A 13,142-nucleotide genomic window follows, 5' to 3' on the forward strand; every position below is an offset into this window, starting at 1 on the left:
TAGTTTAGATTTAGGATAGGGAGAGAACCTTGAAGTAGGGTTATCTGAGGCAGGAAGCTGCGCAGTGAAGCTATAAGCCATTACCTTTTGGCTGCAAGTAATTTCTGGGCGCTAATTGTCCCTTATTGTCTAAAAGCTGGTTTTGGGCTACAAAGAGCTTATGATCCAAACCTAAGACACCATCAAGGAAAACCTAGCAAACATGTGAGAAGACAGGTACCATTCCCATCATGAGAGACATGGAAAGAGTGGAAATAACACAGTAAGAAACATTGATTTTATGTGATTTTCCAAGATGAGAGAAGTGAGTAGAAACAGGCAGGATGGAAAGGAGAAAAATCTTGGGAATAATGAGACCTGAATTCTTAGCTCTGCCTCTTGTCATTCCTTGTCACCTCATTTTCCTCATGTGTGGAAGGGAGCATTTTGGACTTGGTCTTGGAAGCATTAATAGAAATATATTCTACCAACATTTGATATTAATGGGTACCCTGCAGGAAAGATTTGTTTTAAAATAAATGAAGAATGCAAATTATTAGATCGCATATCATTCTTTCCTCCTCCCTCGTAGAGAGTCACAATGTACATTAGCACATAAAGGCTCTGGGAAGTCTGGAATAATTTGGTTTAACTTTGTTAAACTTTATATTTCAACCTTAATTTAATTGTGGTATGCAATTCCTCCCTCTACCCATTAATATCAAAACACTCATCAACATCAAATAAATGTTAGTAATCTTTGGTAGATAATTTGGGAACCACCGAATTAAGAGCTCTTTAAAGCTTGCTCTAGCTCTAGGAATTTGGATCAAAAATTCTAGGAGAAGGGCTGGGAATATAGCTCAGTTGGTAGAGTGCTTGCCTCTTCTGCACAAAGTCCTACGTTCAATCCTCAGCACCACAAACAAAACAAAACAACTCTAGGAGGGGAGGGAACTGTGTCTGACTTCTTTACTTCATCCCCACTGCTTGACACAGGGAAGGTGAACAATGTTTGCAAAATAAATGGATGAACTGTGTTAGTGCAGGTTTTCTTCTTTTTGCTCTCCTATGAAGTGTAGGCTATTTCTATCCCTCTTCTGAAGTTGTCTACATATCATATTAAAGCAAGTCCAGATAGAGAGAGGAGACAAAGGCCTTTTAAAAAAAAATCTAAAAATGCAGGGGAATTATGGTAAAAGTCTTTCTTGGCAATGTAAAACTGTGGTTGTCTTGAAGATATTTGACCCTAATAGGATTGCTTTCCCATTTCTTCCTCTGTTCTTATGAGTGGAAATCTTATTTAGATTGGAAGAAAAAAACCAGTTGGAAGGAGATGACTGACAGCTCTATTTTGAAGATCAAAGACAAAAAGAATGCCCGATAGGAGAGAATGAGAGGTTTCTAAGAGACCAAGAGGCTCTTGGTAGTGGAAAGTGAAGAGAGTCTGTGGAAGTGGGAAGCTCCCTGAAAGATAGGGAAATGGTGACCAAGTGGTTGGCTTCTAACTTAAGAAGTTTAAAAAGTTGGTGGATGAGCTGAGGAAGGAAGAGAAACCACATTTGGTGCTAGGTAGACACTGTATGAACCACAATGGGCATCTTGAATCAGAAGTGAAGAACTCAGGGGTGTTGCCTACCAATTTCTGTAAATGTGAGAACTCAGTTACAAGGAAAAAAAATTTTTTTTCAGGAACTAGATGATACCATTCTATTATTAAAGGCATCCTAAGTGAAAGGACAAAGATCTAAAATGCTATTCAACTGATGGGAGTAGTAATACAGATTGTAGTATCTGCTGCCTAAAATTCATAATTATGGTTAAAGCAAGTTCTAGAAGATGTCTGCTAAAATGCGATGTACAGCCAGAGGAGAAATAACACACTGACCCAACAGTTGTAGTTATATTCTCACTGCAGAGAATAGAATTCTAGAAAACAGAACACTGGACAAGTAAATTGTGCTGGGGGAAAGAGAAGCTAAGAAGTGTGGGGCTGTGCTGTAGAACAGCAATGCAAAGGTTCTGGGAGTTAGGAGTCAGGCCTGTGGGTGCCAAAGGCTTGAGGTACTGAAGATGTATGTTTAAGATAAAAGATATGGGAGATACTAAAGGTGTATTTTATCTACTTTACCATTTTGTTCACAGCACATAAAAAAAGAGACACTGTCAGGTCAGAAACAAAAGATCTTGGAAGACAGCCCGGACATCCCCATTTCTGCTTTATATCAACTGTCCTGATTTTATTCATTGATTTGTAACTTATAATGACTACCAATATTTGCAATTATTAAATATGTGTACACATATCTGAATAGCAGTTATTTTAACTATTGTAAATGTGTCTTCATAGTTATATAAAATACAAATAAAATCAAATCAAGGTTTAAGGGTTTTTTTTGTAATTCTTTCTTTTTCACTTACATTCCAATGTCATGTCTGTTTTTGTGTGTGTGGTACTGGAGATTGAAGTGAAGGTCTCAGGCACACAGTTTGCCCAACCCTTCCCAACCCCAAATATTGTTTCTTAATAAGGATAAAAAAGGAAAGTGGTTGTAGCTGGCACTCTGGAGTTGCATATAGTCTGTAACCTGTAATATTTCCATAAAAACCAGAGGACTTAGATACTGAAGTAGAGTTATTAAATGTAGTGATTATAAATTACTGTGTTACTCCTCTTCAATACACAAAATATGTAGAATTTCACTATCATGAAGGTATTCTATGGAAGTGGAATTCTTTGGAATGTGGGTTAACATGCAAAGAAGGTTGCTAATAGTGGATTGGATCTCTCTCTCCAACATTCACATGAAACTTTACTGCAGACTTGAATTGAGACAAATCCTTTAGACATGTGCATACCATTTTCAAAACCACAAAAATTTAAAAAACACTCTTTTGAAATTTCCACCCACTAAAAGTTCCAGTTCAGTTTTACATTTTTATTATTATATAGTATGTGCTAATTTTCCTAAATAAAACATATGTTAAAAATACCATTATAGGGGCTGGGTTGTAGCACAGTGCCAGAGCTCTTGCCTAGCACATGTGATGCACTGGGTTTGAGCCTCAGCACAACATAAAAATAAACAAATAAAATAAAGGTATGCTGTCCATCTACAGCTACAAAAATAAAAAAATTTTACTAGACATTTAAAAAAATACCACTATAATATTTGATATGTGATGATTCCCATGACATAAAGATAAGCTATTGAGTTTGCAAAGAGTAAATAGATATTAACAAATATACATCCTTCTATACATAATTCAAAACATCATGTTGTTTCTGATAAATATATTTAAAGGAAACAAGAATTATCCATGTTTGATGTCAAGGTAAAGCATTCATTTTTATGCAACAGGAAATGACTCTACTCAAAATCTTTATTTCATCAGCTTGTTACAGTTGTTTTTAGGCAAAAACTATTAATTTTGATGAAAGAGCATGATTTATACTGCTGTCCTTGGTTACCCTGAAGATTTAAATGTTATGTCAACTTTTCAACATTCAATGCAGAAAGAAATTCAAGTACAAAATTATCTTTCATAAAGAAGAATTAATAGGTTCTTCATATTCCCATGTCACCATCCACCTTAGCAAAAACAAAAAGAAAAAAGTACCCAGAATCAACTTGTTAAAATGCTACAACTATATTTTTGGCTTTTCAAGTGATTGATACGTACCATTTTGTACAAAGAAGTGTTGCTTAATTTTTTATTCTAGAAGAAGTCCTCAAGAGATTTTATATGATGTTGACTGACAGTTAAGAATCTCTTATTGGCCATGTATGGAACACAGAAGGGGAAATATAGGACCTACTATGTATGTGTGGTAGACAAAATAATGCCTGTTCCAAAGATGTTAATGTCCTAGTTTCCAGACCTGTGAATAGGTTACTGTACAGGGGTTTTGCAAATGTGATTACTTGAAGTATCTTGGGATGGGGAGACCCTCCAGGATTATCCTGTTGGGCTCAATGCAATTGTAAGCATCTTTTAAACCGAGAGGTAAAAGGGTCAAAGTTGGAACAAGGAAGTGTGACAACAAAAGCAAAGCTCGAAATGATGTATTTTGAAGATGGAGGAAGTGTCCACAAGGAAAGGAATGTGGTGTAGGTCTCTAGAAGCAGCAGGAAATGGATTCTCACTTGGAGCCTTCAGAAAGAATGCAGCCCTGTCAACAGGCATAAACCTTGCTGTTAGCCCAGTGGGATCCACTTTAGACTTCTGACCTCTAGAACTATAAGATGACAAACTTGTGTTGTTTTCAGCTATTAAGTTTGTGGTAATTTTTTTTTAAAGCAGCAATAGGAAACTACTATCTTGTGTGGCTTAAAGTTCCACTTCCCCCCCCCCCCATATTATTTATCTGGAACATATTAACTCCCAAGAGTTAATATGATGAAGTAGAAAGAGAAGCTGGAATTAAACAGGTCATTTTTCAAATCCTGATTTTTGCCATTTCCTCTCTGTATGACCTTGAGCAAGTTATTTATCTCCTTTGACCTCAAGTTTCTTCATCAGAAAAAGAGGATGTGGTGAGAGGTAAATATGGTAAGATGCAAAATGTCCAGCATGATGCCTGGAGGACTCCCTTCAAGATAGACCTTCAAGAAACGTGACCCTCAATCTCCACCAGATTGCCAAAGATTTATTGCATGAAAGTGATTCACTTGGCAGTTTCTTGTTTGCATTAGGAGCCCCAAGAGCCTTCTGGGAAGATGCCTGTCCTAGGGTCACTGTGTGAGTCAAGGCACAAAAGGCTAGCTTGAGACGGTGTCCAAACCTGCAAGCTAAGAAAAGCTGAGAACCATTCCCTGGAATTAGGGTGGGCATGCTCTGTGAACTTTTGACCTTTCCTGTTTCACCTTGTCTGTCTGTGACCCAGGAACAGGCCTGTCCCCCCACCCCTGCCCTGTGGTGCTCTGATGATTTGCCAGCAAGGTGGAAAGCCTGCGTTCACAGATGGGGCACAGTGCTCCTCAATAGCAGCTGCCTGGGTTTTGAGGATTAAATCCCAGGCTTTTGGCTCAGTGACTCAGACAGTGCATGCTGATGCCTGTTTGCTTGTCCTGGCTGCTTGGCGTGTTCAGTGTTAGCAAAGTCGGAGCCCACATTTCCAAGCATGGGCTTAGGTGACCTGGAGAACATAAACCACTGTACAAAGCTGTTCTCACTGGAGAATATGGAGCTATCCCAGAAGAAAAACAGATTTGAAGGGATTACACTTAAGCAGTGGAGATAGTATCTTTCCTCATACTTGAAATCTCATAATCCAGGGTGAGGCACAAGGACACATTTTTGCTGCTAAATTTCTTCGGGAGATCTACTAGTTTTGTCCCTTTTTGGTATGTGGGTTTTGAAGAAAATTGGTCTTTGCCTGTATTTTTTTCCTCTTAAATTTAGCCATCAGTAGATTCAAAGAACAGAATTCAGTGTTGTAATCAATGTGGACATTCAGATGTTCTAAATCAAAATCTCGATTCCAGCATATTTTACTCACAACAAAGTTAATTTGACCTGAATTTAATAATCTGCATAATTGCAGTTGTTCCAGATAGTTACTAGGCATAAATGGTAAGTAGTTTCTTACAAATTCCTGTAGTTACTGTTTCTTGTGCACAACGAACTCATATTTTAATGACTGTTTGCTTTTAAATCTTTAGCTAGAGTGATCTATAAAGTAACTATTGTTGCAATTCAGGTTCAATCTTCAAGCACATCATGTATATTCTGGTCCTCTAAGAAGTAGATTTCTAGATGAAATTAGATGTTCAAGATATTTCCTGGGGGAACTCCCTGTGATGTATAAAGAGGAGGGGGCAGGAGCAGGCGGGGGCAGGAGCAGGCAGGGCCAAGATGCAGACCAAGAAAGCAGATTGGGTAGAAAGAACAGAGTGTTTTCAAAGAAGCGTTAGCCAGTCCAATGGGTTGTTCTTGAATCCCAGGCACCTATCAGAGAAACCCTGATTCTCACAGGAATAAGCCTGTGTGAGTTTCCAGCTGCACTTGGTCATCATTGTTTGGGAGCAACTTGCTGGAAGCATGGCCTGGGCTTACTATGGATCCAGCAGAGCAGTAGTGAGCCTATGTCAGCTGTGTGCCCTGTGGCAGAACAGCGGAGTAGTGCATTTTCATGGCCACCCCCACTTCCTGCCCTTGAAGGGTATATGCCTTGGTAAGGATCAGGAGAGATGGACCCTTAAACATTGACACATTTTAGGAAGCAAGGATCTGTGTGCTGACTCCACACTCAGTACCTGGGACCCCTGTTCTCATACCTCTTGGCCTATTTTCCAGATCCTGAACACCATATTTCAATGGATAATCATTGCCGCCACATTATATATTTGTGAGAATTCTGTTCAGTCTAATCTTGCACCAAAGACAGTTTACTAATAAATGATTTTTAAGTAATAATGGCACTGTTTTTAAAAAACCTTCACATAATGATCATATTCCACTTTTAGGGGGGCAGGAAATTTGGCATAAAATCTGTGATAACTATGCAGTGAAATGAGGCATTCTTGGTCACTCTTTATTATTATTATTATTATTAGAGTTCAAAAGAAAAGCTGGGTTCCAGATAGATTGGTTCTGTATGAATTTCAAGCACAAGTACATTATTTGCCTATGTGAGAAAATTGGGGAAGGACTGAGAGAATACACTGGATTCTTGATTCTGGGCGTCTTGGATTAGAAAGAGGGATTCGGTAGGTCCAGGGTTTGTGATGGGAATGAAGAGGCAGATGGAGCACTTGCCAGAACTAGACCACCAGCAGTCAAGGAAGGTGGGCTCATCATCTTGGGAAAATATGGGAAATTGGGAAGGAGATGTCAGGTCCATCTCTCCTGAACCTTACCAAGGCATATACTCCTCAAGGCAGCCTGTGTGTCCACCCTTCTATCACCAAATAACTCCTCAGAAGCCAGCTGCTGTCTAGTATTAAAGTATTTTATTCCATAATTAGAAAAGTTTAAAGGAAGTCTAGTTCACTGCAACTGTGGTCAATTGCCTGCTTGTGCACCTGGTCCTTCTCTAGGCTGTTTTTTCTTTAACAGTTTCTATCTCTAACAAAATGCTTGGTACAAAGATGATTCCGCATATATTTATGTTGAACTAAATGGAATCAAAAGATGCAGATACTTGGGGAGAGGCAGCAGAATAACCAAAGTGAAATTACATGAAAGTGGATAAACACCTCTGAGTGCAAAACTGTAGACATTCAGATATCCTGAATGCAAATCTCAACTCCATCATATTCTGCCTATGGGAATACAGATGGATGCTTTAACCATTCTACATTTAATATCCTTCTTAGGAGCGTGAAGTGCCTACCCACTTCTGTATCAAATGATAGGGATTCTAAAAATATAAAGAAGGATAAAGTTTTATTTGTGTGTGTGTGTGTATGTGTGTGTGTGTGTGTGTGTGGTGTGTGGATGTAGGAGTTAGATTAAAGACAACTAATGCTTGTATCCACAAAATCACAGAAACAGGGTTTCAGAGATATTCAAATCCACTTGGACATGGAGATATTTCAGGCCATACAGAATTTTAATTTCCAGTTTCAGGAAATTCTAGATTTTTTAAAAAAATGTAGCTCTACTTACAAAGCATAAAGTGATATATGGCTCAAATTTAAACAGGTAGCTTTCAGTCCTTCCATAGATGGTATTCACTTACTCATTTGATTTTTGTACTAAAACCCTATTGATTGCAACATAGCCACCCTTTTATTGCTAGCAGTTGGCAATTGAGTGAAGCATACACTTGTTTAATTCTTTATGGTTTACCAAATATTTTAAATGCATGTTACTATTTTGACTCTTCAATAGTACTCTGGAAAAAAACAGTGTTCATGACACCTCACTACTTATTATTTCAGAACTCTTGTTTTTGTTTTTTAGTGCTTAGGATTGAACCCAGGGCCTTGTACATGATAAACATGTGCTCTACCACTGAGCTAAACCTCAGCCCTTAATTCAGAACTCTTAAAGGAATTCTACAGCAAGAATTTGGATGATGGTTAAAAGGTCAGAGTAAGACCTGGTGTATTCCTGAGTTTTACACATACAAGTTGTATGACCTTGGAAAAGTAAGTAACTTATATCAAATCCACTATTACTCAAATGTTTTCTAGATCAATGCAATAGCTCTGCATTCAGATTTCAAAGGAGAAATGGATCTTGAATTGGAATGAGCCCCAAGGACTTTCTTAATAGTGCTCATAGTCAAATTAGCTGAAGTGAGGCATGTGGAATTCTTAGCACAAAGTCTGTCACATACTATGCAATCAATATTCAGTGTCAGCATTAGCTTTACAAATTTGTCATTTACAAAGTATTATCATATATTTCATTCTGTCCTCCCAATAACTCCATAAAGTTTGGCTTTATAAATGGAGAAATCAAAGCTCAGGGAACTTATGATCTGTTCCAGTTATTCCGGCAACTGCATGCCAGAGTTTATCTGCTCCTCTCCATGATGGACACTGCCTTGGTGAATTAGGGAAACTGGTCCCTGGGGTTGATATCAAGGAAAAGTGGATGGGGGTGGGGAAGCAGCAATACAAGGAGACTACCTCCTAGAGAATGAAAAGATGGAGGCTTCTGCCATCTTCTGCCATAGGAGACGTAGAGTTAACTGACAAAGGTGCCGGGTTCTGTTTTCTTTTTTCTTCAGCTTCAGTGAACAAATGACCTAAAAATATTTCTAAGATCTTTATAAATTCCCAGCAATATTTGATCATTTATGGAAGGCTTGAATATTAGGGTTAGAAATTAAAGAAATCAAATCCTATTGGTTGGTTGGGATTTTGAGTAGAATTTAAGTATATTTACTTTCTATTCTAGAAGTATTATTATTACATTACAAAATCTTGAAAAATGGCATAGGACCTATAATACTGGTGACCATTTAGATGATTTTATATTCCTGACACAATTTTTATATTCACCCTTAAGCATTTGAATCTGCCCCCTGCTTTTTTCTTTTTTAAACTTGGTGCAGTTCTACCATGATTGTAAACCCAGATTTATACTCTTTGGGAGGTATTTTTGTGCAACAGTGATAGGGAAGATTATTTTTACTGGTTTGGAAGAAAGAGTTTGGGGTTTGTGTTACCAATTGATATGTGCAAATATATGGGGCAAGTTAATTGAGGTATGGGAGGCCTTTGCAGTCCATCAGAAAACCAGCATCAGGAGACTGCTGTGCAGCTAAGAGTGGTAGAAACGGGGGCTCCTCTGGAGTTGAGGTCAGGGTTAATTTGCAAGATAGGTACGATTCTTGTGGGTGATACCATGGTGAGATGTGAAACCATGAATCCTGAGTATAAAACAAGATTGGGTAGGAGAGGTAGAGAGAAAGTATACAAGGGGAGAGAGTTGTAGAGTTTACTTTGATTCCCCAAACAGAAGAAGATGTGAGGCAAGATTTCAAGTCAAGGAAAGCTATAGAAGACAACCAGATAAGGTTTCCAGCTAGGGAGGAAAGGGGGTAGACAAGATTATTTGTTCACTCACTCATTCATTCATTCATTTACCCAGAAGGGATTGTTGAATATCCATGTACAAAGAGCTCATGGGACTTCTTTTTAGGAGAAAATGGTGGCATGATCCCCAACTGGAAGGGAGGCATCTCTGCAATACAGACACCTGTGATGAGAGTGTGCTTAGAGAGCAACTGCAGATGAATTCAGAGACTCCTATAGTTGTCTATGCTGAGGAGCCTTACAAAGAAAGAAGTGGCAGTCAGGGGAGGGCCAGTCTCAAATAGGCTTACAATTTGACTAAGATGTCTGTGGAATTCACCTAAACGAAATGCTCAGAACCCCTTGTTGCCATTGACAAGGGACTGCTGCTGGGAAAGCAGTTTCTTCTTAGTTTCTTTCAGTGATACCTACATAAGACAGTCACTTGAGTTTTGCCTTCACCTAGACTTGGTGACTAGTGACCAAAAAAAGTCCTACTATGTAGCCAGTTTTAGCCAACCTGACTTTACAAAATGAAGAACCTTCATTCTTTGTTTAAAAAGTCCTGTTAATAGCTGGGTGCATTGTGGTACACACCTGTAATCCCAGTGGCTTGGGGGGCTGAGGCAGGAGAGGTCACAAGTTCAAAACCAGCCTCAGCAAAAGTTAGGGTGCTAAGCAATTCAGTGAGATCCTGTCTCTAAATAAAATACAAAAAAGGGCTGGGGATGTGGCTCAGTGGTTGAGTGCCCCTGAGTTCAATCCCTGGTACCAAAAAAAAAAATCTGCTAATGATGACTTCACAAATGTAATGCTAGGAAAATGCCAGATGTCTTTAAGATGCCTGGACTGGGAACTAGGAGCTCAGGACATGGAGGGCCATAGGTAGCGCCTGTGTTTGCCTTCAGGAACAGAGATGGTTGCATGTGTTTTGTTTATCAGACCCCTTGTCAACATTAGATTATGGGACTGAGGAGAAGAGTCAACAAGTCTAGCAGTGCATGCTCCAAGTCAACAAATACCTATTGAATTGAACTGAGGCCGAGTAGAAGAGCTTCCAGGTGACTTTTCCTCTCCAAATGACTTTCTCTGTGCCTAGCAACTGAATACTTACTTGAGTTGACATCATGCCAAGGTCTAACTGTTGGTCATATATTTTCGAGATAAATGACACTAGCTTTCCTTGACTTCAAAGAGGGAAAAGGAGTTTGAATTTAGGATGGGGCCCTGAGGACCTTCTTAAGTCTTGCTGACAAGGCTCCAGATGGGTTAAGGATATTGTTAGTGTTATGAACTGAGAAGTCCAGCCCCACAAGTGTGCACACAGGCTACCAAGTCTTATGAGACCATTTGGTAACAATAAATTGCATTATATTTTTAAGATGTCTTCTTGGGTGGCCAGAATATTAGTTATTAGCTAGGATTGGGTGATAAAAACTCCATGGCTTCCACACCCAAGCAGAAATCAAAGTTAAACTAGGATCTACTTTTTCTCTTCCTGTTTCCTCTCTCTGTCCTCTACTTCCATATGTTCATTAAACTCATGCTTACTAGTCCCATTTATGTCTTGTCTTCAAGGCCAATGGGATTCGAAGCCTGTGCCTATCCTTCCACTATATTTTGGCATGAATGAATCCAGGAGCTTATGTTAGACTTGCCTATCCTTACAAATAAGGCCAGCTCTAAATGTGCCATGATTTTGTCAGGATCTTGGGGAAAAAAGGAAGAATGTGTATAGAAAGATCACCCACATCCAACTTCCTTTCTCATCTACCTGCACATCCCTACTCAGAGCAAATTTATAAGTGAGCTATGAAGAGAACTTTCCCATCAGAGGCTTTAAACTACATATAAGGATATTTTGCAAGAGCAGCAGAACAGAAACAAGTTCAAAAGGACAGAGGAAAAAAATGGTCCAAATCTCTGGCAAACAGGATTTCACTGAAATTTACAGGATTCCTTGGATATGTCTTTGATTCATGCACTGATTTCCCAACACTTTGAAACAATTTCAAGTGGTATTAAAATAGAGAAAACTTTTCTCTGTAATGAAAAAATAAAAAATGTCTACTTTTATAGAGAAATTGAGAAATGACTGTTGCCTGTTTGTTTTTTTAAGTTGAGTGCTTTTTTTTTTTATTATTAGGAGGTGGTTATAAGAAACTACATTCTCTTTTGCTCTATTTTAACTGCAAATGAAAAACATTTGTGATTTAGCCAAAGGAAGTTAAAGATGAGTCTTTGGGGAGAGGAAGTAGTGCAACTGGTTATCATGTTAATCTTCCACTGTAAGAGTCCGGCTCAGAGCCAGATTTGCTGCTAATAGCAAATGAACAGAACTTGAATGGTTAAAAAAAGAAAAAAATTCCCCAATCTTCAGATCTGGTGCCTGTAAGCCTGTTTGACATGTTTTCTAGTGTCCTTCTCCTTCACACATGCTAAATACCTAAAGTGACTAGAGATAAAAGCCAGCTTATTAGATACGAAATGCCTCCTCATTTATTCCCCTGTAGTAAATGTCTCTGTGTAACCATGACCATAAGCCACCTTAGAATTGCACTATTATGTCAGTTTTTTTTTTCTAGAAAGTTCTCTATTCTTGGTCTCTGTCTGAATTTTCTAGTCTGTTCATGGGAATTTAAAAGGCAAACTGAGGAGGTCTTAAGAATACAAAATGATAATTTTATTGTGGTTTGAAAGTAGAGATGTGGGGTTGGCAGTAGGGTAAATGCTTCCTATTTTCTATTGGATGCTAGGCTTCGTTATTGGTTTAAGTGTCTTTAAAATTTCTCCTTTTATCAGATCTCTTTGAATGAAGAGATATTTAGCTTAGTAGTGATTGTGTCAATGTGTATTATTTTATGGTTGAGTTATTTTAAAATGAAAGAAATGATTTTTAAAATAGAAGAATCTGGGAGTGTAGCTCAGTGGTGGAGTGCTTGCCTAACATGCACAGGGCCCTGAATTCAATCCCCAGTGTGTATACATTGGGTGACACTCAGAAAAGGTGTGGCATATGGGAGGAACAGTAGTCTGGAGTCTGTGTTCTAAACTGTCTCTACCAAGAATTTGCAGGAGTCCACTCAGTGGTTCAAAGTTGGTTTTATCACAATAACTTGATAAAGTTAGATGACCTCTGACACGACATGTGAAAGTTATAATAATAAACGACCTCTGACAACCAAGTTCCCTGAAAAGTTCCTTGAAAGATTCAGTTGAATTGACTGCTTCTGCCTTTCAGCTTTTGATTCATCACTTTTTCTTGTAAAATTGTAAAGACAGATTTTAGTAATATATGCAAAGTCTCTGGCACAGCTGAGATAAACAAATTTCTCCTTTCTTTGTTTTTGCTCACAGTAGTTCTTTTCTTAAAATTTATTCAGAATATGTTTATTAAATATCTACTATGTGGGCTGGGGATACAGCTCAGTTGGTAGAGTGCTTGCCTTGTATGCACAAGGCCCTGGGTTTGATCCCCAGTACCACACACACACCTACTATGTGTCAGGCCTATTCTAGTATGTGGGGATTCCATAGTGACCAAAATTCTTCTCTTATAGAGTATAGAAAGTAGTGTTGGTTGACAATCAGTGTAGAAAAAAATACAAATACAGACAGCCCTGACTATAATGGTCCAACTTATAATTGTTTATGGTGGGGTAAAATCGAGACACATTCAGTAAAGGT

General features: G+C 38.5%; 1 protein-coding gene across 17 annotated transcripts in view; it reads left to right on the forward strand.

The window, feature by feature from the left end:
* LOC144369840 (uncharacterized) overlaps positions 1 to 13,142 on the forward strand; it is a 188,005-nt gene that overhangs the window by 43,188 nt on the left and 131,675 nt on the right. For 7 of the 17 annotated variants that reach the window (XR_013429643.1, XM_078030272.1, XM_078030273.1 and 4 more), the window contains one exon: positions 2,125 to 2,354. The exons of the other annotated variants lie outside the window; for them this stretch is intronic. Coding sequence is in view for 6 of the 7 variants with exons in the window: in XM_078030272.1 (XP_077886398.1) it covers positions 2,125 to 2,217 (93 nt within the window). In the remaining variant the exon portion in view is untranslated. Of the gene's footprint in view, positions 1 to 2,124; positions 2,355 to 13,142 lie in introns of those variants that run through there. 17 annotated transcript variants of the gene reach the window in all.

This window comes from Ictidomys tridecemlineatus, chromosome 13 (genome assembly GCF_052094955.1).
Source record: "Ictidomys tridecemlineatus isolate mIctTri1 chromosome 13, mIctTri1.hap1, whole genome shotgun sequence".
NCBI lineage: Eukaryota > Metazoa > Chordata > Mammalia > Rodentia > Sciuridae > Ictidomys > Ictidomys tridecemlineatus.